A 21,719-nucleotide genomic window follows, 5' to 3' on the forward strand; every position below is an offset into this window, starting at 1 on the left:
AGGTGTGCTGCACAAATGCTGGTGCTGCATAGCCAGAGCAATTGGAACTGCTTAATTGAAGAGAAAAGGACTCTTCTGTCTTGTAGCTAGAGAGATTCCTGTATACCACACAGTACAAGGAATATTAAGTGAAAGATAATAATCTGACTGGAAGTATGATGTTCAACTGGCAGAAGAGACTTGGTGGTACAGCTTTGCTTATGACCAAAAGAGAGTCCAAAATGGAAATACTCAAATGTAGTTTTGCAACATCACCTGCAAGTTGAACTTCCACCCAAATCCAGTCTTCAGGGCTCAGATTCATCCTCAAATACACGTGGGTGAAAATTTTGGAGTATGCTGCAGCAACTTCTTTAACACAAAGTAGAGTTTAGCTCCAAGTAGCATCCTCACCATCCCTAGTTAGGAACCACTTATTGTTTGTGCTTGTCTACTACTGTCTTGCAAACTATTTTTAAAAGAAACATTGGAGTGATTATAAGCATTACTTAACTGGACTAATGTCTACAGTTTCTGATAGTCCCTTTTCTCCATTGCCCAGACCCATCAGTGCCCAAAAATACGACTGTTGCTATTATGACTCTGTCTTTTTTACGTGCCATTTGTCCAGCAAACACTGAAGTGTCTGGTTTGAAGGCCTTGGGGCAGAGGACTTTTCTTGCTTTCTTCCTCTGCTCTGACATTAGCTGCAAGCTCCCCAGGTTCCCTGTGATTTGGATTTTCCCAGCAGCACTGTCTTTGCTTTGGTGCTTAGCGTAGGGCTCTGAGCAGTGGCAGAAGAGATCAGTAGCCATGCAGCTTTCGTGAAGCAAGCTGTTAGGTTTGTTCTTCTTAGGGAAAAACCACCAAGCATAAAATGTACTGTAAAATTAGGGAAAAACCACCAAGCATAAAATGTACTGTAAAACAACGCCCGGCTTATACACCTCTTGCTTTTTGGACAGTGACTTTTATGGAGATGTTGGTGGGAATAAAGCACTTCAGCTCCTCCAGCGATGCCCATCCTTCTTGCACACTATCTTGTATCAGTTACTGGGTGAAATATTAATGAATATTAAATCAGGGCAGTAAGGTTTATTATTTGTTTGTTATCCAGGCCCCTTTTATGAAGGCAGACAGATATTATGCAATATCCAAAAAGTCAGAAACTTTGAGAAGCTGGCTGCATGCCTTGCATTTGCACTGAGAAACAGCATCATGAATGATTTTCCTATTGAATTTCCATTCCTGCAGAAAAAAAAAAAAACCTTCTTATCTGACCTGTTTGACCAGAAATACCATCCCTAGCAAACCCAGAGAGATGCACGTGGCTTGTATTACATCAATACAACAATCTTTGAACGTTCCTTGTGTCCATTTGTCAGAGGAGACAGTTTAACGCGATAACCGGGACGCGGAAGGTTAACGTCCACAGTTTTCGACTTCTCTGTTCGGGGGTGTAATTTGTACACGCAGGTTCCACCTAAGGCTTGGGAGCTGCAAATAGATAAATGGAAGTACAAAAATGCGGATGATTAGTTTCTGAATGTTTAGCAGCAGAGCAGAGGTATATGAATTAGCCTGTGATTTGCGCATCCATTCATTTGCAAAAATTAAAGGCTATTGGCATAGTAATTAAATTAATTATTTTGCCCATTGGGAGAATGAAAGACTTTAGCAACCGAAGCCCTAAAAGTTTTGTTCTCGCATGCCCTGTCCACAGTTCTTAGCAAGTTTCATAATGGATTTTATCAGCATTAGTGCTACCTGTCATAACTACATAATTACAGCCCCTAATTATATTATTACTTATTTACTCTAATTATGTAATTGGATGTAATTGGTGCAATTACATAACTCCTCAGTCAGCTGAAAACTGCTCTAAAACCAGCCAATGTTCATAAGAGTGAAGGGTACCGACACGTGTTAGACCATCTCCCTAAAGCGAGGCAGTCCTTGGTGGGAGATTAAAGGTTCTGCTCTCCTGCCATTGTGGTCGGTGGCACCACCAGCCTTCTAGACTGTGAAAGTATCTTAAAAGTACTTCTTTGCCTCTTGTTTCCTCTGTAAACGTATCCCCCCTGAAAGGCAAATTTTCCTAATCTTAAGTCTCTGTTCAGGCTACTCAGGAGCCCAAGATCTCCACTGAAATCAAAGTGAAATTCCCATCAACACTGTAAGGACAAAGTAGAAGAGACAGGTGGAGATACACCAGTATGAAATTCAGAACAGTGATTTTCTTCTTGAGTTCTTTTAAAAGCACTTTTGTGTCACAGCAATGACCTGTCACTGGTAACCTGACAAAGTATTTTAACCACTTAATTTTAAATATTTTGAAGGTGTCAGGTTTTTGTTCCTTTTATTGGTTTGTTTGTTTTAAATTATTAAATAAGAGAGTATTTACCAAATTTTACAGCCCTTTCCAAGTCATGAGGAAAAATGCTTTCCTCACTTTGAAAAATTCTTGTTTTGTTTTGTTTGCTTTAAATACTGAAGTTTGAGAATTGATCTGAAGTTAGTGCTCCCTTGAGCTGGTGCTGTTGTCTCTCCATACCTCCAGCCTCATGTTTTCGCTGCCTTTTGCTATTAGATACCCAGAAGCGGGCATTAAATTCAAAGGCAGCACTGGGAACAATGCCAAACACGCCATTGAGAAGCCTCACAATAGTTGTCATTCTGCCCACGCTGTGTGCTGGGCAGCACAAGCCCTTTTCCCTCAACACCCTTCTCTTTCCTCCCTTGCTGCTCTGCATTTTGCCACGCTCCCACCTCAGGAGCAGAGGTGTGAGGTGAGCCATGACAGCATGTAGCTGCTCTCCAGGTTCACATCTCAGCAGTGATGCTGCAAGGTCCTGGCCAGAGCTGCCTCAGGTGGCTGTGACCCCCCCCAAGTGTAGCAGCAGGGATGGGACAGGCTCCCTCCTGGAGCCAGAGCTGCTTGCGTACAGCCCCTGGCATACCCATGTGTGGCCTGCAAAGGGATTATTAATATTTTCTTCATTTTACCCAACCTCAGTAGAAGTAGCTGACTCTCAAAACAGCAAAAGCATGAGCCAAGTGGAGCATGACAGCTGTGGGTCAAGAGCCTGGCTGTCTGTCCATCCCTTCACACCTTGGGGCAGCGAGAGGTGAAGGCAAAGTTCTTTCACTCATGCCAAGTCCTGGTGCGCACCCCCAGCCTGATTTCCAACATGGTCACTGACCATTCCCGAGCAAACCGCGGGGAACCCTGGCTCTAGAGGAGGAAGGTCTGAAGGAAATAGAGACAAGAGAGGTGAAGGCAGAGACACAGTGCCATAAGGAAAGGGGAAAAGCATGCTGACAGCAGGCAGGCGAGGAGGAGCGAGGTTTGTGGAGAAAGCTGTTCTTTACTGCTGTCGATTTTTGTCAAAGAATGCAATAAAATAATATGTACTAAGAGGGCTGTTGACCCCAGCTCTTAAAATATAACTACTTCAGAGAAGGAAAAAAGTTCTGACACCCCAAGGCATTTATATTCGGTTATCTATCAGCATTTTGAATTTTGGAGGCAAAAGTTATCCCTGCTAATTTTTTTCTCTCAGCTGTAGATATTCTTATTACAGCTGAGGTTTGCTGAACACAGCACGGGTGGAGAGAGCGGCCTCAGCCAGAGAAATGTCGATCCAACGTAATGGGAACGCTGCCGAAGGGACACTTTGGTTGTCACAGGATGACACTCCGGCTGGTTTCCACATGCACTCTGGTGATTCATCCGAGGCAATTGAAGAAGTTTCCTCCCCCAGATGTCCACCATACCCTTCTGTTGCAATTAACCACAACAATCGTGGAGCGGAGGGGTACAAGCGATGTGTCTGTTCGCTCCTGAGCTTCTGCCGTTCGCAGCCCAGAGTACTGATGTGAAAATTGATGGTAATTGAAGTCACACCAGTCTGAACTGCACTGGTTGAGGAGAGGACACACCACTGATTCTGCTGCCTCTTTATAGGTAGGATAATGTCAGCAGAGGGAGAAAGGGCACGCAGCTGGTAGGGGTGACCCCTTTGACCGCCACAGCTAAATCTGCCAGGGATGGTGAGCTGCAGTTCTTAAACTGGCTCACTATAAATAAACTGTATTTTTAAGGTTTCTTCATTACCATAAATTCTAGTTCAACTTGAAGTTTCTGATCTGGCAGCTCACAGACTTGAAAATGCTCGCAGGATTTGTGCACACGAATGCTCTGCTGGAGTGGGGCATGGAGTTTATAACTTTTGGGAAGCTAATAATGTTCCCATTGTTAGGACTGATTTATTTTACTCTTTAAAACTGGCCTTCCTCCAAAAACTAGCAGATGTTATCAAAGCAAAACTTGCAAGGATGAGATGTATGTACATATCATTAAGCTGTGCAACTTTTTCTTAATTACTTCTTTTAAAAGACTGATACGATGCATGTCACATTATGAGTAATTACTTACCATGGCAGTAACACCAAAAGCACAAAAGCTGGGTGCTAAATAAGATCTGAGGTCTCTCTGACAGGCTAATTTCCTAGGAAATACTACGTCGGATTTGTCTGCAGTTGGGTTTTCATAAAATAAGCAATTAAAGAAATATGCCTAAATAGATGATTTACTGCTCCTGTTTGGACAAGTGAGTGAGAACATGGGTCTCTCTCCTTCCACATGGATGCAGGCCCTGTGGGAAGTTCAGGGCTTCAGTTTAGGTGCACCGGGTCCCAAAGGAAGTCCCTTTTCCACATCAAAGCCTGCCTCACATTCACAGAGGATATCTCATGGCTGTGTGATGACACAGAGTCACTAAAACAGGTTCAGTCAGTGTTTGTGTGTCTGAGGGGAGGTGTTACCCCGTTTTACACTTACAGAATATATTGAGGCATTGTTGGTTTTTCTTCGGCTGAGTACTGAGATGTTTTTCTGTTGTTGCTTTTCCTGTTGCGCAAAAGCCCCATCCATTGCTGTAGGTAGTCCATTGCTATTTTTGCTTCTCTGTACAATTTTGCCTCTGCATTATGATCTTTCAGACGTGCTGAACACCTCCCTCTCCACTTCATAAAATAAGCAATTACAGTAACGTGCCTAATTAGCTGATTTCCTGCTCATTTGTTTGTTGCTCAAAGCATGAAAAGTTAGCGTCACACGAGGACTTTGCATCATTGTACAGAGCTCCAGTGCTGCAAGGGAGCTGAGCACCTTCTTTTCTGTGTCAGGGGCTCTGCATCTTCCAGGCATGGGCTGTAGGTGATGTGTGAGCTGCGGGTGAATAAAGGGAAAGGTGAGCTTCGTTTGGTACTTCATTTTAAAAGATTGAAGTTTTATTGGCTTTAAGTTCATATACATTCTTTCTGGGCAGGCAAAATTAATTATCCTGTTGCTGCTTGAATGGGAACCCATGGATCTGATCCTGCCTCCTTAGAAATGATGCTGTTAGCTGGAGTGGGAGAAGGCTTGCTATCCATGACAGGTGCTGCAGCACGGGCAGGTTTGCTGTGTAGGGTGGGTATGATGATAAGCTTTCACCCCACACGCTACCTCAGGGAGGGAGTGGTTGTGCCATGATGCCTTGTCCTTGTCCCTGCTGCCTTCGTGCCCGACCCCTTACGCTCCTGTTAACTCCCACCAGGACAGGTCCCTGCAGCCCCATCATCTGTTCCCCTTTCTTCGAAATCCCTTCTGAATAAAAAGTGGTGATGTAATTGCAAGTTGCACAGTGGAGCATGAAACTCCCTAGAAGTATATTCATTGAGATTTGGGTTGGGTTTTTTTCCCCCTGAGGTCTGGAATCACTGGTTTGATTCTAGCCAGTGCTAGTTGTTTTGGACCCTGTGGTATTGTGGCTCAGGCGTAAGCTTGGCTGAATTTCCTCTGCCTTTGAAAGATTTGGCCACCTGTCCAGACCAGAATTTAAGCTTCTGAAACTGATTTTGCTGTGAAGATGGGCTCTGCCTTGATAATACAGTGCAGTCACAGCCTCTTTGCCATCCTTCCAACTTCATTCAATTTGCAAATTAAAATAAATGACCCGAGTTGGCTTCTTTTTTGTTTGTTTGCTGCTAGCCTTAAAAACTCGAGGAGGGGTCTGGGCAAGAGGACGTGTTCCTTGAGACTTGCACATCCCCAGGAGCGAGCGTGGGGTGGAGGTGTTCCAGCTGGAGCGCCCTCAAGCCGAGTGGCACAGGATACGGGCTGCGGTTCCCTGCTGGAATCCGCTCCCGCCTTGACCTGCCAGAGACTAGAGCTGTTGGCTTTCCAGGCAGCTTGCAAAAGCCATCTTTTATCCTTTTGTTAAAGAAGCATGTGGCCTGAGATGGATCTGTGTGTGGGCAGACCTTTCTTCTGTGATTTCAAATGATGGAAAGGCTTTCCAGGACGCTGGACGGGCACCTACTGGTGCACGTAAAAATCCTGGCGCCGTAACAGAGCCCAGATTCTTCTGGGACTGGTTGTGCATGGCTTTGCCTCATGAAAACTGGACCTTAACTGGGGTCACAGACAGTGATAAGAAGTTCAGCCCCGGAGGAACAGCATGAGTAGATCCCAAAGTGTGTAAACTGAATTCATTTGATTTTTTGCGCTATGGGAGAAGCAACAAACTCAAAAAACTTCAGTGCTCTTTGAGAATCTTACTGCAACATTTGAAAACAATTATTGTTCTTTGTATTACAATGGCACTAAGCTTCTGGCTTCTTAAGTGAGAATGAGACTCCAAAATTGTCTGCAGCCAGGGCAGATAACTGCAGATGCTGAGGAAGCGAAGAGCTGCAGGTTTGCCTGCAGACGTAAAGGGTAAAAGTAGTAGAAGAACAGGGAGATGAGGTTGAGGTTGTTGCCTTACCAGGAACACCATTCAAAAGTGAATCAGCATCACTTTAGTTGGGCTGAAAGCACAGTGCTGAGATTCTGCAAGAAGTAGAATAGGGGGTGGAAGGCTGCAAAAAACGGCGGGTTTGGTTTTGGGTGCTCCCAGTCAGGAGTCAGCAAGATGTTGGGGAGTTGGGTGGAATGTCAGTGTGAGCTTGGGCACAAGGTGTTAGATGTGATGAAGTCACTTGTTTTCTTTATCTGTCATGGGAAGAAGAATCCACTGGCCCGTATTACCCTGCATGGATAAGTTTCCCAGTTTGTATAACTTTGGTCTCGTCGTGCCATTTATCTTTTGGGATCAGCTTTATGAGATTTGTGTCAGGTTTTTCTATTTGTTTGCAAGGCTAGTTCATGGAATCTTCTCTCTTTTTCAGTGTGGTGGATGTGTCTATGATAAAAAGCTAAGATTGCATCATCTTTAATAAAAGAGGAGATATATAGCCTAAAGAAATCAGATTAGTTGTAGAGAAAGAAATCAATCAGGTTGGCAAATTGTATCTGTGGGACAAAGTGCAAAATGTTTGTTTCATACAGTATTTATTGAACAAATTTGTTGAGAAGATGGTTAAAAATGCTCTACAGGAAAAAAAAATGGGAACCATTTTGTTCAATTTAAATGACATTGATGTATTTTTTACATCATGAAATCTTGCAATATTACCAACAACAATCCCTGATAAAGTACTTTACACAATTGCCTCACAGGGCATTTTGAGATAAAAGTATATATCGGAGATTGTAAATTGGCTGCATCCAATTTATATATAATGGAACCCACTGCAGCCATCTGACGAAATTCAATAGATCAGGAATCACATTACACTTCTGTGAGTTTGGGGTAGTAGGAGCTTTAAAGAGTCTCCAAAACAAACAGGCAACTTTAAATCATATTTAATGAACCCTGCGTATTTTATACACATGTGATTAAAATGTTTTGTCCCTGTTTCTCATTTTGCTGGGTGCTGCTGCAGGAGCATGGTAACTCTGGGTTTGTGAAACCGATCATCTGCTTGTTCTCAAGAGAAAATGCATTTTAATTGAACAGAGCAAACCGTATTTAAATGCTGGCCTGAGAAAAAACCCCACCAACAACAACAAACAACCAAAACAAAGAGAAAGAAAAAGCAGATCTGTACAGAGGATCCATTTCAATATTTTCCCAGCAGTGCCAGCAAGAGCTCTAAATGAAAATCTAGTATGGGCAGATAGAGGTTCACAACGTACCAGGGTGTTTTTTCTCTGTTATTGATCTGTGCTCGCGGCCTCTGAAAACACCACGCAGTGAACGTGAACCCGGATGAAGAGGCGCTTCGCCTTGAGGGCCATGCAGCGCGCAGGCCCGCGAGGCTGGGAGGTGGCCTTTCCTCAGGGGTGTTTTGTCCAGAGATGCCTCAAAGAGAAACCTAGATCCTCCTCCTCTCCTCTGACCGATGCTGGAGTACATGCATTTGTGCATGTGTGAGGCACATACGCGATCATGTCCTTGCTTAAATAAAACCCGGTGGCCCAGTGGTCGTGGGTAACAATTCTTACAAGGTTTAAAAGAAAATGTTGCTCTTTGAATTGTCTGTTCATACAGCATCGCGTGCGAAGTACCTCAGGGTCAAAATGGGCCCGAAGCAGGAACATTCAGATCAGGATTCAAAATGCCTCGACTCTGGCAGCATCCTAAACCAGAACAATCGCGCTGCAATCAGCGAAGCCCTTCCTCTGTAAAGCTGAGAACAAGGTCAAGTCCGGAGCCTCTGGAAAACGAGTCTCCAGCTGAGTCTTTGTGTTTCCCAGAGATTCTGTTACACCAAATTGGAGCTAAAGCTAGGAAATGGGCAGTGCTTGCAAAATGCAAGGTGACAGGGCCAGGGAATTAAAGCTAAATGTGAACAAAAAAACTAAAGCAAAACCCTACCGTAAATCTCAACAAGTACGTGCCCGAATCCTGTGCTACAAAAGATAGGAAGTAGAGGTCACAGTTCAGAGTTTAACCACAGAGTTAGACCCTGATCCACTGGATCAAGCCAGCACTTATGGTGACAAAAACGGGTCAGAATTTGTGGCATCCATCCCAGCTGAACGGTAGGTATGTCTTTAAGGAGCAGGCAGCATCTCTGTCCCCAGCAGCGCGTTGATAGTGCAGGGTATGTTTACATTGCAGCGGTATTAGTGCCATTGGCTTTTGTCTGGAGTTCAGCAGCTGGAGCGCGCCTGCTAGCATGTTTTGCGAAAGAAAATCAATATTAAAGGAAGAATAGAAGGGGAGGGGTGAGGGGGCTTCAGCATGCTGATGTGGGTAGGAATGGCAAGGGGCTGGAGAAGCATCGTAATTCTGTCTGCTGTAAACGCAGTCGATGGGAAGCAGAAATGCCATTACCACTCAGCTAGGCGTGAGCCAGCCCGGCAAGCGAACGGTGAATTTGCTGAAACGTTGTCGGGAGCAGCAGGGGAAGGAGAGGGAGAAAGAAGTTAGAGCTGGAGGCATCGGAGGGGGTGCGCGGAGTGGGAGGGTGGGGGGAGAGCTGTGCGAGCATCTCAGCCCCTCTTCTGTGACAGGCCTGCCCTACGCAGTGCAGCGCTTAGAAGGGCCGTTCTCAGTGCCGGGGGAGCCGAGCCCACGGGCTTCGATAGCAGCACCGCACTGAGCTGTGAGGGAAGAGACAGAGATCTGCCAGGTGCCTCTCTATGCAGAGGCTGCCATTGCATTACGCCGTGCTTCCCCTGCCGAGACAGCTGGAACTAAACCAGAGCCTCCCATGCTGCCATTAAAAGGTCCTTTCTTTTTCTCCTTTTTTTTTTTTTTAAGGACATGTGCACTTAATGTCAGAATATTGAAACCATACCCACGTGAATAAAGTTAGCAAGCCGGTGATTCATTGCTGTTTCAAATCTCTATCTAACCACAGTAAATTTCTGCTCAGCAGTGACAGTCTGTGTCCGCATGCGGGCTGTGATTTACAGTTCGGCGTTTTTGTATCAACAACATCTGTTTAACAAAAGAAAGAAGAAGAAGAGGGAAAAAAAAAAAAAAAAAGTAAGCCAAGAACATTTATTTTCTAATCTCTGCACCAGATGTTGTTTCGTTATGCACAAGATCCAGGGATTATATCAGAAATAATTTAATTATTTTTAAATGAATAATCTGAAGTGTTTTTCCTAAAGAGTGTTCTGTAACCACCGACAACATAAAAACAGGAGGGATGTGGAAAAATCAGCTCAGGTTTTGCACGAATCAATAATTATACCTGTTTCAAGGGCACAAATATTCAGCAGCAAATCATAGGTTCAGGTGGCCGTGTCGGGATTCTTGAAGGTTTGCAGAGGAGAGCATCAATTCCCAGGGTTACACTAGAGGAAAGGTGGCAGAGAGCGATTGAAACGGCAGAAGAAATCAACAGTTGAGAAATGAGCGTGCACCATGGGGAAAGGAAGGGAAGGGAAGGCACGAGAAGCAAACGTGGCTTCCAGGAGTGCAGTGCTGGGGTGGGACACAAGCTCGGGTTCTCCAAGCATGTCAAAGTTGTACCATGCAAGTCTCCTGAGTCCTGCAGCACTTGCACACGCGTGGGTCCCTGGGTTCCCACCTGAAGGGAAGCTGGAAGATGCAGTCTTCGTGTGCTGGTGAAGAAAACTGCTTTGTTCAGTGTCTGCTTTCCACCTTTCGGGGTAAAGATACTTAGGGCTGAAGCAGGACCACTTCACCTCTGTGTGCTGGCTGCACCTCTGCCAATGCAGCCCAGGTCGTGGTCGGCCGCTTTCAGGGTAAGGGTGCGCTGCTGACTCATGTCATACGCATTTGCATATGGGTTTGCCCATGGTGGTGGTGCGACATCATGTTTGAACTTAGGATCTTGACTGTAAAAAATTATCTTCCTGGTCATGTCCATTGCTCAGAGGTGAATGCCAAGTCCCTTAGGTGTGTTTGGTAAGAAGAAATTTTGGGGTGTTTGTCCTTGGAAAAGCAGGGTCCTTTGCAGAGTTTTCAGGCTGGGCATTGAAACTGCCACATGCAGCATCAGAGGAGAAGGACCTGCACGGTGTGAGGTTTATTATCATTCCTCTGCATAATTTTTCCAGGGATATTGCAAGTGGGAACACTGATACTGAAACACTGAGACATTTATAACTGACTGGCCTGGATATCAGTCTTGAAGAGCTCACAATTATTCAGAATTACAGTGATAGATTCTGTTGCAGCCCTCAGAAACATTCAGCCAAGTTAAAATGAAAGTAAATGCATCGATGACGCTGCTGAAGCAGACGGTGGGTCCCTGTCACGGTTTCAACCTTCTTTCAGGGGGAAACAGCTTTCTATATTTTTCCAGAAGCCGTGGAAGCTGCAGCGCCTATCAATCCAGCGCAGACCCAGCCAGACCTATGAGTTTTCTTGTTGCATAAAGATTTATCTGTAATTGCCAGGGTTTGTTTTTATTTCCCTTGAATTACTGTTGGGGATGCGTATAGATGCATAACAATTCCTAATTTCCCCTCCCTATATTCTTGTACAGCGCAGATTGCTTATCAAAGGCAGTCTTAACATTAAAGTGTCAAACAGGATTTGCAGAAAGCTATTTGGGTTTGTAGTTTGGGATGAACGTTTATCAAATTGTGGATTAGCTGAATCATGCACTGAACCAAATTATTATTGTCTGTGATTAAATCACAACGTGGTTATTGCCCTGTGTCATCTAAAGCACAAGATAGTTTAAATCTTTAAAATCCCTTTTTAAGGTGGCTATAGGAGCTCCATAACTGCAGACTTTTAGGACTGGGCTGTATCCCCGAGCAGAAAAATAATAGCTTTCAAAAGGTTGTTTGGGCTGATCCCTCTCTGCTTATACAGGCCGCAGACCTGGGAAGGGAGCGGATGGGCTGATTTACCTTCCAGGCATGCGGAATGATTTCTCAGTGCATAGATCTCTCTGTGCCCAGTGCTAAAGTATTTATTCGAGGTGCTGGCTGAAAACAGGGGGGCGAATGGCCTCTTCCCCCAAAAAGACAGGAGCTGCCTGCCAAAGAGCAGCCTTCACACTGAGGCGTGACTGAGTCACGCAGGGTGAAGCCATGACGCATTTACCAGCAGCGCCTCTCCTCAGGGTGACTGGAGGCGGTTTCAGCGGCTCCTCTCAACACCGATGCAGCAGGGTTTTACCACCCCAATGGGCGCTTGAGAGGCTACAGGCTCTCTAAAGCTGGAGGAGGCTCTTGCCGCTGTGGTTGCTGTTCACTGCGTGCCAACAAACGTGTTTGGCGGGGTGGGATGCCCCCAACCCTCTGGCGCCGTACACCAGGATGTCCATAACTCCTCTTCTGCACCCTTCGGCGACCATCTAACTGAGGAGCTCAGAGGGCTTGAAGCATCCTCATTTTTTCAGCCTCGTTCTGTAGATAACAAATAACCCTCCTGATGGCCACTCTGAGTCACCGAGGAATGAACGACCTGTGCCAGGCAGGGAAACGGTAGGCTGGGGGATGCAGAGGCCCATCACCTGCTCCGATGCGTGCAGCTGGGGAGGTCACAACCCAGGAGGAGTCATGAGCAGTCATCGCCGCTTTCCTTGTTTGAATAGATAGGAGGGAAGTCCTGAAACGGCTTGTTTTCATGTTGCAACCAGGGGTCACGGGTTGGAAAGGGCAAAGAGGCGCCGCATTAGTCTGCTGGAGAAATGAAAGCCGGGTGCAGCTGACGGTGGCGTGGCACTCCGAGCCCGTGGCAGTGGCACCGGCAGAAAGCGTGCATTAGGTTGCCTTCGCTCCTCTACTTCATCCCCTTTGTCCTACTCTTTGACCTATTTTCTCTCATTTTTATCTAGTAATCTATTTTTTAAAGGCTCAGCCCAGTCTTTCCTGCTGGTTGCAGCTGATCCATCTCGCTGCTAGCCTGTGAAACCGGCACCTCCTAAAGAAACGTCCCTCTGCCAATTACTCCGGAGGCATGGATTCAGCTCAGCGTGAGAGCTCGATTGAAGCCAGTTGGCTGCGCCGACAGGACAGGGATGGTTTGAGAGACAGAGACTCTGTACAAAGCGTAGAGAAACGCTAAACAAGTTTCTTCGGCCTTTTCTCCATCTGTCCTCGACCAGAGCTAAGCAAAGTCAGAAAAAGGACAGTGTTTGACCGAAGGGAGGACGTAGCCTGTAGCTCTGCCCTCTGCCTGGAAAGCCCACAGGAGGGAGGGAGAAAATTGCACAGAAAACTCCAGGAGGCAAACGCAGACTTTTGCTCCGAGTGCACCCCTCCAAGAAGAAGAGTTTGAGCTTTCTCAGGAAACTCAAGCAGCAGATCCTCTAAGCCCTGTGATTTCTCAGGCATGTGCCCTCAGCACCTCGTGGCTACGTGTACCCAGAGTACCTCGCGGAGAGGTGCTTGCCCCGGCTGAGCTGTGATTCCCACTGGAGTCCTGCCAGCCGGGGCGGGAAGGACGGAGGGAGCGAGCACGCTGGATCGCCACATGAAATGTCTGCTCTGCTCGTGTGCAGTCTCTTTGGCCGGCAGCCTTTTGGCTACCCCCACCTGCCTTTTTCCTTTTTTTTTTTGTTTGTTTTTGGGGTTTTTTAAAATCTTTCTCTTTTTATCCCCTCCCCAGCTGAACGGAGAGAAGGCTGCAACTCCTCTCTGTCCCTGCAGCCTTCCTGCCTGGCTGAGTCTCTGCCCTGGCCAGATGTATGCTCTGCGAGGCACAGTTATGCTTGTGGAGGGAGAGCAGGGCGGGAAGGTGCTGTGATCCGTAGGTGGCTGCTGCGCTCGGGCTGGGAATAGCCATAGTCCTGCACAGGAATGAAACAGTGGTAGAAGTACACTGCCTTCAGCCCCGGTAGTTTAGAAGGAAGATTTCTGTACATTTTAACAATTAATTCCATGTCCAGGCAGCTACTTGGCTTTAAAGTGTCCCGTCCACCTGCCTCGCCCTCCGTGAGCTCATTTACGCTCGAGTTATGTCACCTTGCGCTAACCTGGTGGCTGTTGATTGAGTCCTTTGACAGCTGTTTGCAGAGGTTTGCCCTGTTCCCCGCCAGCAGCCTACCTCCCTCATCCAAATTGCCGCTGGGTTCCAGATGGGGTTCACGCCGTCTGGGTGACCGCAATCCTGAGCAAAATGGTTGGATTTGTAAGAGTAATAGCTAAGGGGCGACAAGATGACCCCCTGCAAAAACCCATCCCGCACCAGTCAAACAAGGTGAAGCGGGAGGAGCTCCCTGGCCAGGCAGAGGAGGCACATTACGGCTTTAACATGTGTTAGTTGGTCAAGGTGAACCCTGGACCGAGCCCATAAACATTTAAATCCCAGAACAAATGTTTGGGGTTGTACAAACATGTTAACTACCTCCAGTTAATTGGCAAGCAATTACCTTGAAGTAGAAATGGCTTTCCCATAGCTGAGCAGTCACAGAGTGCCTGTTGCCCCTTGTGAACGCTTACAGATCACTAAAACTTTCAGCAAAGGAGCCTTGTCCCACTTGCCTTCTGGATCCTGGTGGTTTTGTGATCAGAAGTTTTTCATCCCCAGCAGCAGTTGCTGTTCGTTTCTGGGGGTGACTCAGTCAATAGGGCTGTGCACCAGAGCTAATTTTCATGCTGCCCTTTAATGAAGTTCTGGAGTTCATAATGCAGTGGGAAAAAAATTGGGTATTCTTGACTGGCAAAAGCATGCAGCTTAGCAGGGGAATGCACCTGCCACGTGCTGTAATAGAACTGTCAGTGAAAGGTAGGCAAGTAGGAGAAGGTGTTTCCTGCTAACCTCCTGAATTTTGAATCTTTCTGACACTTTGCATGATAAAGATATGCAACTGGGCTGGCTTTAATTAGAAGTTTGTGCGGTTGAGGACCAAGAAGCAAAGTCCTGCCTGCACCCCACACAGCACTTAGGGTTACCAAGTGAGAGACACGGGGTCAGCTTCTTTGACCTGTTGCCTCTCCGCTGCCAGGAAAAGCTACAGAAGTCAGTAGCAACTTTTCATGAGATCTCCGGTCTACACAACCCCATTGGCTTCTCTTAGAACTTGGATCAAGTCCTCACTTGATCCTTACCAACATTTTGGCAAAAAACATGCCCAGGCCTTCTTGGTCAGTAACAAAACCACAACTGCATTTCTTTCTCGGGAGAGATGATCACAGCGTTGCTGGGAAGGCAGAGCTGGGCGCGTGCAAAGGAGCTCCCGTGACTCTGGGGCTCGTGGTAGCTGAGATGAACTGGCACGTGGTTCAGAGCGGTGCCACCTGAAGACCTACTGTCAGCACCACACTGTGGTGCAGCAGTGGGCAAGGTGCTGTGGGCTCTGTTGCTGTTTTCACCTGCTCCTGGTCATCCCTCTTCCTGGGGAGTATAACATTGTGCCGAGTGGGAGGGAAGCAGGTGGCACTGGGAGCCCCTGGAGAGGCAAGCCCACTGAGCCAGGACATCTGGCGTCCGTATGGGTTTGTGTGGTGTTCCTCTGGATGCTGTGGTGCGGTGATGGTCATTCCACAAAAAAATCTTTCCAAGGCAGTTGTTGGTCTCTGCTCTGCATCCTGGATAGGAGCAGGGGAGCGGCAGATGGAAAACAAAACTAGCAAAGTGCATTTCACAATCCTGGCAGCGGTGCTGGGCAAACACGAGAACCGCAGTGATGGAGTCTCAGATTGCTCTCCCCGTGCAGCCTGGCTTTAGAGACTTTGGCCTCACGGTGCCAAAAAGTGCTCCCGGCCCCTCAGTTGGCTCCTGCGGCCCCGCGGCCTCGCCTTTGATAATCTTCAGGTGCTTCAAGCGAGAGAAGCTGTGCCGGGTGCAGATACCGGAGCTTTCCAGGAAACATTCAGGCACAAGTGCAGCTCTGTTCGCTGTAGCTCCTTTGAATTCGGTTTCTGTGCCCGCAGCAGCAGACAAATTTGCTGGCAAACGTTTTGAAAAGAAAAAAAAAAGAAAGAAAAAAAAAAGGGGTGGGTTGGGGGGAGGAAGGCACTGATCCAGAAAGGCACAAACTAAGCTCGGTATGAATGGGTACACCTGTGCTGAGCGCTGGGCACGTGATGAACGCTCTGCTCGAGCCTAGCCAAAATAAATGTAAAAGAAATATCAGAGCGTGCTCGTGGAAAATGAATGCTGGTCTTGTAAGCAGAACCGCACGCAGCAGAAACAGGAGCCTACTGCTCCCTGCGTCCGCTGGGGATATCCAGCAGGGAGGGTCACGTGCGCTCCTTTCGAGCTCACCAGCGGAGCTGGTGAAAACAGGTTTTGATTTGAATGAGTTATGACCCATTGAAAATGGCATCATGCGTAACCACAGTAAATTGTCATAATGAGATCACGAGGCTCAAAAAGTGGGAAGCGGGGAAAGAGGCCTCATTCCGCCCGCGCGCACGGCTGGCTGAGCCCTGGGCTGCAGAATGCGATGGAGGGGCACGGTCTTGTTCCCCGAACATCTCGTCGGGTTAGCCACAGGACCAGGACCTCCACAGCCGGACAAAACTTCATGAGAAGTTTTGAGTTAAAAGGAAGAAAACAAGCCAAAACTCTTACAGCTTCACAGTTAGTCTTATCCAGGGTGACAGAGGGGGTCCAGGCTAATGTAAATAGTGGAAAACCGTGGTTTTCCACAGTGGTGGTTCCATGCTTACTGAGGGTTAGCGTGGTTGTTTCGAAACCCAGTTGCTGTGGGAGGGGAGGGTTTGGTGAGCAGGGCAGAGGACCATGTAGCTGAAAGCAGCACTCTCTGGTAGCCCAGCAAAGCTGTACTCGCTTGGCACATCCCTGGGCATGCAGCTCTGCCAGGCCAGCCCGCAGGGTCCCTGCTCCTGTATGGCCGCCCTGGGCTGCAGCCCCTGGAGAATCATCGCTGGCTTCTCTGGTTTGGCTGTGAGGGAAGTCTGAGACTGCAGTAAGTTCGTCACACTTAAACCTTTACCAAATTTCAATCTCGGGCAACGTAAGTTGCACAGCTCTTGCCTGCCAGGAGCCTTGTAGGTGTGATTCTGGAAAGAAGTCCTTTTCTTTCCTCCTTTTCTTTCCACTCTCGTGCTGTTTGTGTGTGGCCATTCACAGAGCAGGAGACTGCAAGAAACGCACTTCAACTCCTTCTGTTTCTCTTCTAAACTTACCAAGCGCAGGTTTCCGTCCAGGTCCGTTGCAAAACACTATACATATGATCTAACCACATCCTCCCACTCCCCCCCAAGGTGGAGGGCAGAGGTGCGTTGGTGTAATGCATCACCAGCTACTGGTCCCATTTCCTTTGTCTTGTGCCTTAAGGCAAGCCCAATTGCTTGCCACACAGTTGCCACTCCTCCTAGGCTCTCACCCTCCAGTATCCTCTGTCTGCTAGGCTTTGCGTACAAATACCTGTGCCCCTGAACCCTGGGGACAATTTGAGCTCATGCTGATGTGCAGCATCTTCCTGGCTCATATCAGCTGGTCACAGTATTGTTTGTTACGAATAAATTCATAGCCTGAGTCCACAAACAGAGAAACATCCAATTCAGTGCTGTTCCATGCGCTGCTTGGTCCTTAGGAGGTGATCCCTTAGCCATGAGGTCATGCTTGCATTTTACCTGAGGTATACAATTGGAACAGCATGCTGAAGCCTTTCCTGGGACCCCAAATCTTCCAGGGTGGGCGAGTGAATTCAAGGTCCCTCTGCTCTTGTAGGAGGCACGCTCCAGGCTGATCTGGAGAGGACTCTGGCTTCTCTTGTTTTCCTGATGGAGGCTGGCTGACATTGCCACAAGGACAGCCGAAATAGATGGAGGCCAGCCAAGCTGAAGAGACAGTGGTGAAAATGTGTCCCTGCATACACTTAAGAGCAAAGCACGGGCGGCGCTTGGGCTTTCCTGGCACTAATGTACCGGAGAAGCGTCCCCAGAGCTGACCCAGTGGGAGCTTCTGCGTGCCAGAGCCACAGATGAACGTGCCCACGCTGCCCACGCTGCAATACAGGTGCAGCTGTGGGGAACCAAGATTTTCCTGTCGGTGCCTTCTGCATAGCTAAGGAGAACCCAGAATAAAAATACATGTGTAAACTGCTTTCTGAATTCACTGCTTCTTAGGCTTGCGTGCTGTGCGTCATCCACTGAGTCGAAGTCCTTCCAAGTTCCCATTTTCTAGTCTCAGCTTAGTGGCTCTGCACAAACCCCTACTAACATTATTGATTTTTCTAATACCCACACAGGAGAAGAATTTGGACTGGTTCCCTCGGATGAGAGCCATGTCCCTGGTTAGCAACGAAGGCGACAGCGAGCAAAACGAAATCAGGAACCTACAGGAGAGGCTGGAGTCGACCATGAGCCTTGTCAAACAGCTTTCCAGTCAGCTCGCTGAGCTCAAGGAACAGGTAAGTGCCCTGCAGCGGGTAGCAACCTGAGCGCGTGTGGGTGAGCGCGCTAGCTTTCGTCAGGTCACTGTCAGGACAGCGTTACAAAAGAGACTTTTGTCTTAGAGAGGTTTTATCTTTCCCTTCAGTAAGCTTTCTCAGTAGATAGGCTGATAGGGGTTTGGAATGAAATTGTACTCTATTAGCAACAGCGGAGAGCAGGTAAGGAGAAGAGCCAGGAGGGAATTAGTTATGAAATCCTTCCAGTGAGCGTGCGAGGACAGAGGGGAGAGCTGCAGGAGCGGCGACGGGCTTTGCGTGCGCAGGTACCGCGTAACCCGGCGGTGAAAAAGGCATAGCATCAGAAATAGCTGTGCACTGAGGGGAATCAGGCAGAGATTGGATTTTTGATTATTTTTTTGGGTTTTCCCCCACCAAGAAGATAACGGTGCTGGTGTGCAAACCGTTTGCCGAGCCTGTTGCTTTGCTTCTGCCACCCTGGTCTTGGTGCCACTGCCACAGCTCCCTCCTCTCCCTCCCCCCTCTCCCTCCGTGCGGAAGGTGAGCTGCTGGCCTCCCTTAAATCCCTCCTTCCGCCTAAACCACCTTACAACGTGTTTTCCTCTCACTTCAGGATCAAAAGGCCAGCTCCTGGTTTGCTCAAGATGCTGGTCACCTCTGCTTTGCTTGTGACAGCTTCGGAAAAGCATCTTTGCATTTTCTTTATGGGAAGCACTTCAGTTGCATACACAAGGGTTACCTAATTATCCCCCTTCAGATTCCCCCTTAAAAATTGTCATTCCCTGGGGAAAACTCAACAAAGGTTTTGGCTGTGTGTGCTGAGGCCGTTGCTTATAGTGCTTACCCGGACCTTCCCAGCGGGGTTTTTTGAGCCCCCTCTGTCTGAATCTGTTCTTTCCTGGCTTAAATTTAAACTCTCTGTGGCCAGGACCATCTTTTAATTCGGTGATTGTACAGCACCACGTGCAAATGCTGACTCTCCGCAGGGCTACGCAACACCATAGCAGCGCAAATAATACGCTGCAAGACCTGCTGCTGGATAAGGATAATGTACAAGCAAGAATAAAATGTCCATACTTTGCAGGAAGCAGATCCCCCACTTCAAAGGCATCTCTTACTTGTAATTTTCAATGTGGAAGAAAAGAATTCCACTCCCTGTTGTTTTGCTTATACGTATCTTGTTCTGTGACTGCTAAATAATGGTAAAAAGGGGGAAAAAAAAAATTCTCAACTCTTCTCTCTATGCCTTTCCACCTTAGATGACAGAACAAAGGAAGAATAAGCAGAGGCTGGGCTTTCTTGGATCAAACACACCCCATGTGAATCATCACATGCCACCACCCTGATACCACGGGGAGAAGCCGTGACTAGCCTTTCATCAGTATTCCTGCTTTATTATAGAATAAAAAGCTGAGATTGAGAGGAGTGAACAGTGCCTATTGTTACAAAGTTAAAAACAACCAAGTGCCAAGATGTTAAGTGGTTTAGCTCTGGGAACAATTCGTAGCTGTTTTTCATGGTTGAAAGGGACCACAACCTAGAATGTGAGAGACACAAGACACAAGGCAGCTCGTTTGTGTTCGTTCACGGGGGGCCCCCACTCAGCTGCGTTTGCGCTCTGCAACTCCACTGCTCCGGCGACAGCCGCCGGGCGCGGCGGAGGCCGGGGCAGCGTCTGGCCGCGTCCTTAGAGCCGCCTTCAGACTTCTCCCTAAAGCGCTGGGATAACTGGGATGAGCAGAAGAAGGAGAAATGATGGGTAATGCAAAGGTGACAGCCTGGGTCGGAGTCCAGAGAAGTCATTTCTGGCTGGTGTGCCAAATAGCAACATTAGTCATATTTGCTTGGCGTTTACTATTTCTTTAATTACCGTAAATATGTCGGTTGGGTGAGCAGTAATGTTGCTTCAAGTAACTTCTACTAGGAGGGGAAGGGGAGAAACCTCAAAAAACTGTGGGGGGAAAATAAAATTTAAAAAAAAAAGAAAACAGAAGAAAAAAATAGGAAGAGGGTTGCAAAAAGAAACATTAACGCTTTTGAATTTTAACTGTCACCATGCAATTTCTTATTTATAACATGGAGCACAATGGATCTACAGCTGTGGGAATGTTATGCACATAACACTGACAACATAACTGGAAGAGATTTCTTTCTCCTGGCTTCAGATGTTCTCGATTAATGTGGCCACGAGGTTTCACACACTGAGGAGTTAAACTGTTTTAAATTCAAGTTCCAAGGGAGGATTCAGGGAAAAAAAAAAAAAAAAAACCAACAACCACAATATACCTGTAGTTTTGTTTTATTAAAAAAAAAGCTTGGAAATGTCTTTTTGGATGGAGCTGTAATGGTGTCATTACCTTCCATAAACTCATCTTCAGTAAGATTTGACTTGGGTAAATAAGTGCCATATTCTCCCAGCTTTCTTCTGAGCTAAAGCTCACAAGCTCTGCTTTCAGGGGCTTGCAGGACTGGCCTGGCTGTTGGGGGACAGGGTCAGGGGGTGCAATGCCAGAGGAGCTTCTTCCAGCTCTAAGCTCGATGAAAGGCAGCAGCTGAGTCAGCTGTGCAGGTTTCAGCTGTGTCCTGTATTTCTTGGGCTGGCTTTGGCTTTAAAAGAAAAGTCATGGAGTTTCCACAGAGCCCAAGAAGCCTCTTGTCAAAAAAAGATTTTTTGGGGCGTGAAAATGGGAGTTACATTTTCAGTGGGTTTTGGGAACCTAATTGTCTGAAAAGGCAACTCTGTTACTTTGTAAACCAAAATCTTCTTGCTGTGCTTCTCCCCCTTTTAACATTTCTGTTTGGTTGTAAAAGTCATGTTGCTCAAAGGTGAAAATATTATTGGCTCCAGCATTCCTAGATTTTTCCCTGAAATGCTGTCAAGTCTTACTTAAGGCACAATTAAAACCAACAGACCTGGAGTAAAAGGAAAGAAGGGGCTTCTCCCTCTCCTCATCCCAAATTCCACCCCGGTCTTGGAAGCCACCTCTTTTTTTTGTGCCTGTGAGGTGGTTGAGATAAAAATACAATACTTTAGGGTCTGATTCTTTTACCATTAAAACAATTCCTGTTGGCTTCAATTGTGTCCTTCAGAAATACTGTGTGGAAAGCAGGGATCTGTGTATTTTATGGGGAGGGAAATAAATCTTGCCGTTGACTTTCATTAGAGCCTCTGGGTTGGGAGAGGTGATGGCCACTTCCAGGTTCAGGGTCTAATTGTCCTCTGAGAAACCCTCTCAGATCCAGCCAGCGCTCTGCCTCCACGTGCTGAGGAGAAGACCAATAGGTGGTTATCAGAAACAGCAGAAGGCCAGTGGCAGCGAGTGGTGGGAGAGGCTCAGCTTTCTTCAGCTCCTCCGTGGGTGTCAGGCTCTCGCAGCCTCACCGCAGCCAGACGTCGGATGCTTCACAGCGCACGGAGGCAACGGGAGCTGCATCGAGCTGCTCGGTTACTGCCTGTTTGCTCCTGGGGCTGGAGGTACCTTTTCTACTCCAAAATAACCTCAAAATGGTCTGGAGGGCGGAGCAGATGCGGCTGTGGCGTGGGGAGCTGACGGCAGGAGAGCTGCTCGGTCAAAGGAGGATGCAGAAGAGCAGTTGTCTGC

At 47.3% G+C, this 21,719-nt stretch overlaps 1 protein-coding gene across 3 annotated transcripts in view; it reads left to right on the plus strand.

Annotated features, from left to right (window-relative positions):
• The window catches only part of ITPR2 (inositol 1,4,5-trisphosphate receptor type 2), a gene marked incomplete at its 5' end in the record, with an annotated part of 263,069 nt that extends 241,947 nt beyond the window's left edge, over positions 1-21,122 (plus strand). For all 3 annotated transcript variants that reach the window (XM_084279428.1, XM_084279429.1, XM_084279430.1), the window contains 2 exons: positions 17,956-18,117; positions 19,377-21,122. In XM_084279428.1, the coding sequence (XP_084135554.1) occupies positions 17,956-18,117; positions 19,377-19,463 (249 nt within the window). In that variant the 3' untranslated portion in view covers positions 19,464-21,122. The remainder of the gene's footprint in view (positions 1-17,955; positions 18,118-19,376) is intronic.
• Positions 21,123-21,719: the final 597 nt, after the last annotated feature.

Source organism: Gallinula chloropus (assembly GCF_964237585.1).
Source record: "Gallinula chloropus genome assembly, chromosome: 1".
NCBI classification, from domain to species: domain Eukaryota; kingdom Metazoa; phylum Chordata; class Aves; order Gruiformes; family Rallidae; genus Gallinula; species Gallinula chloropus.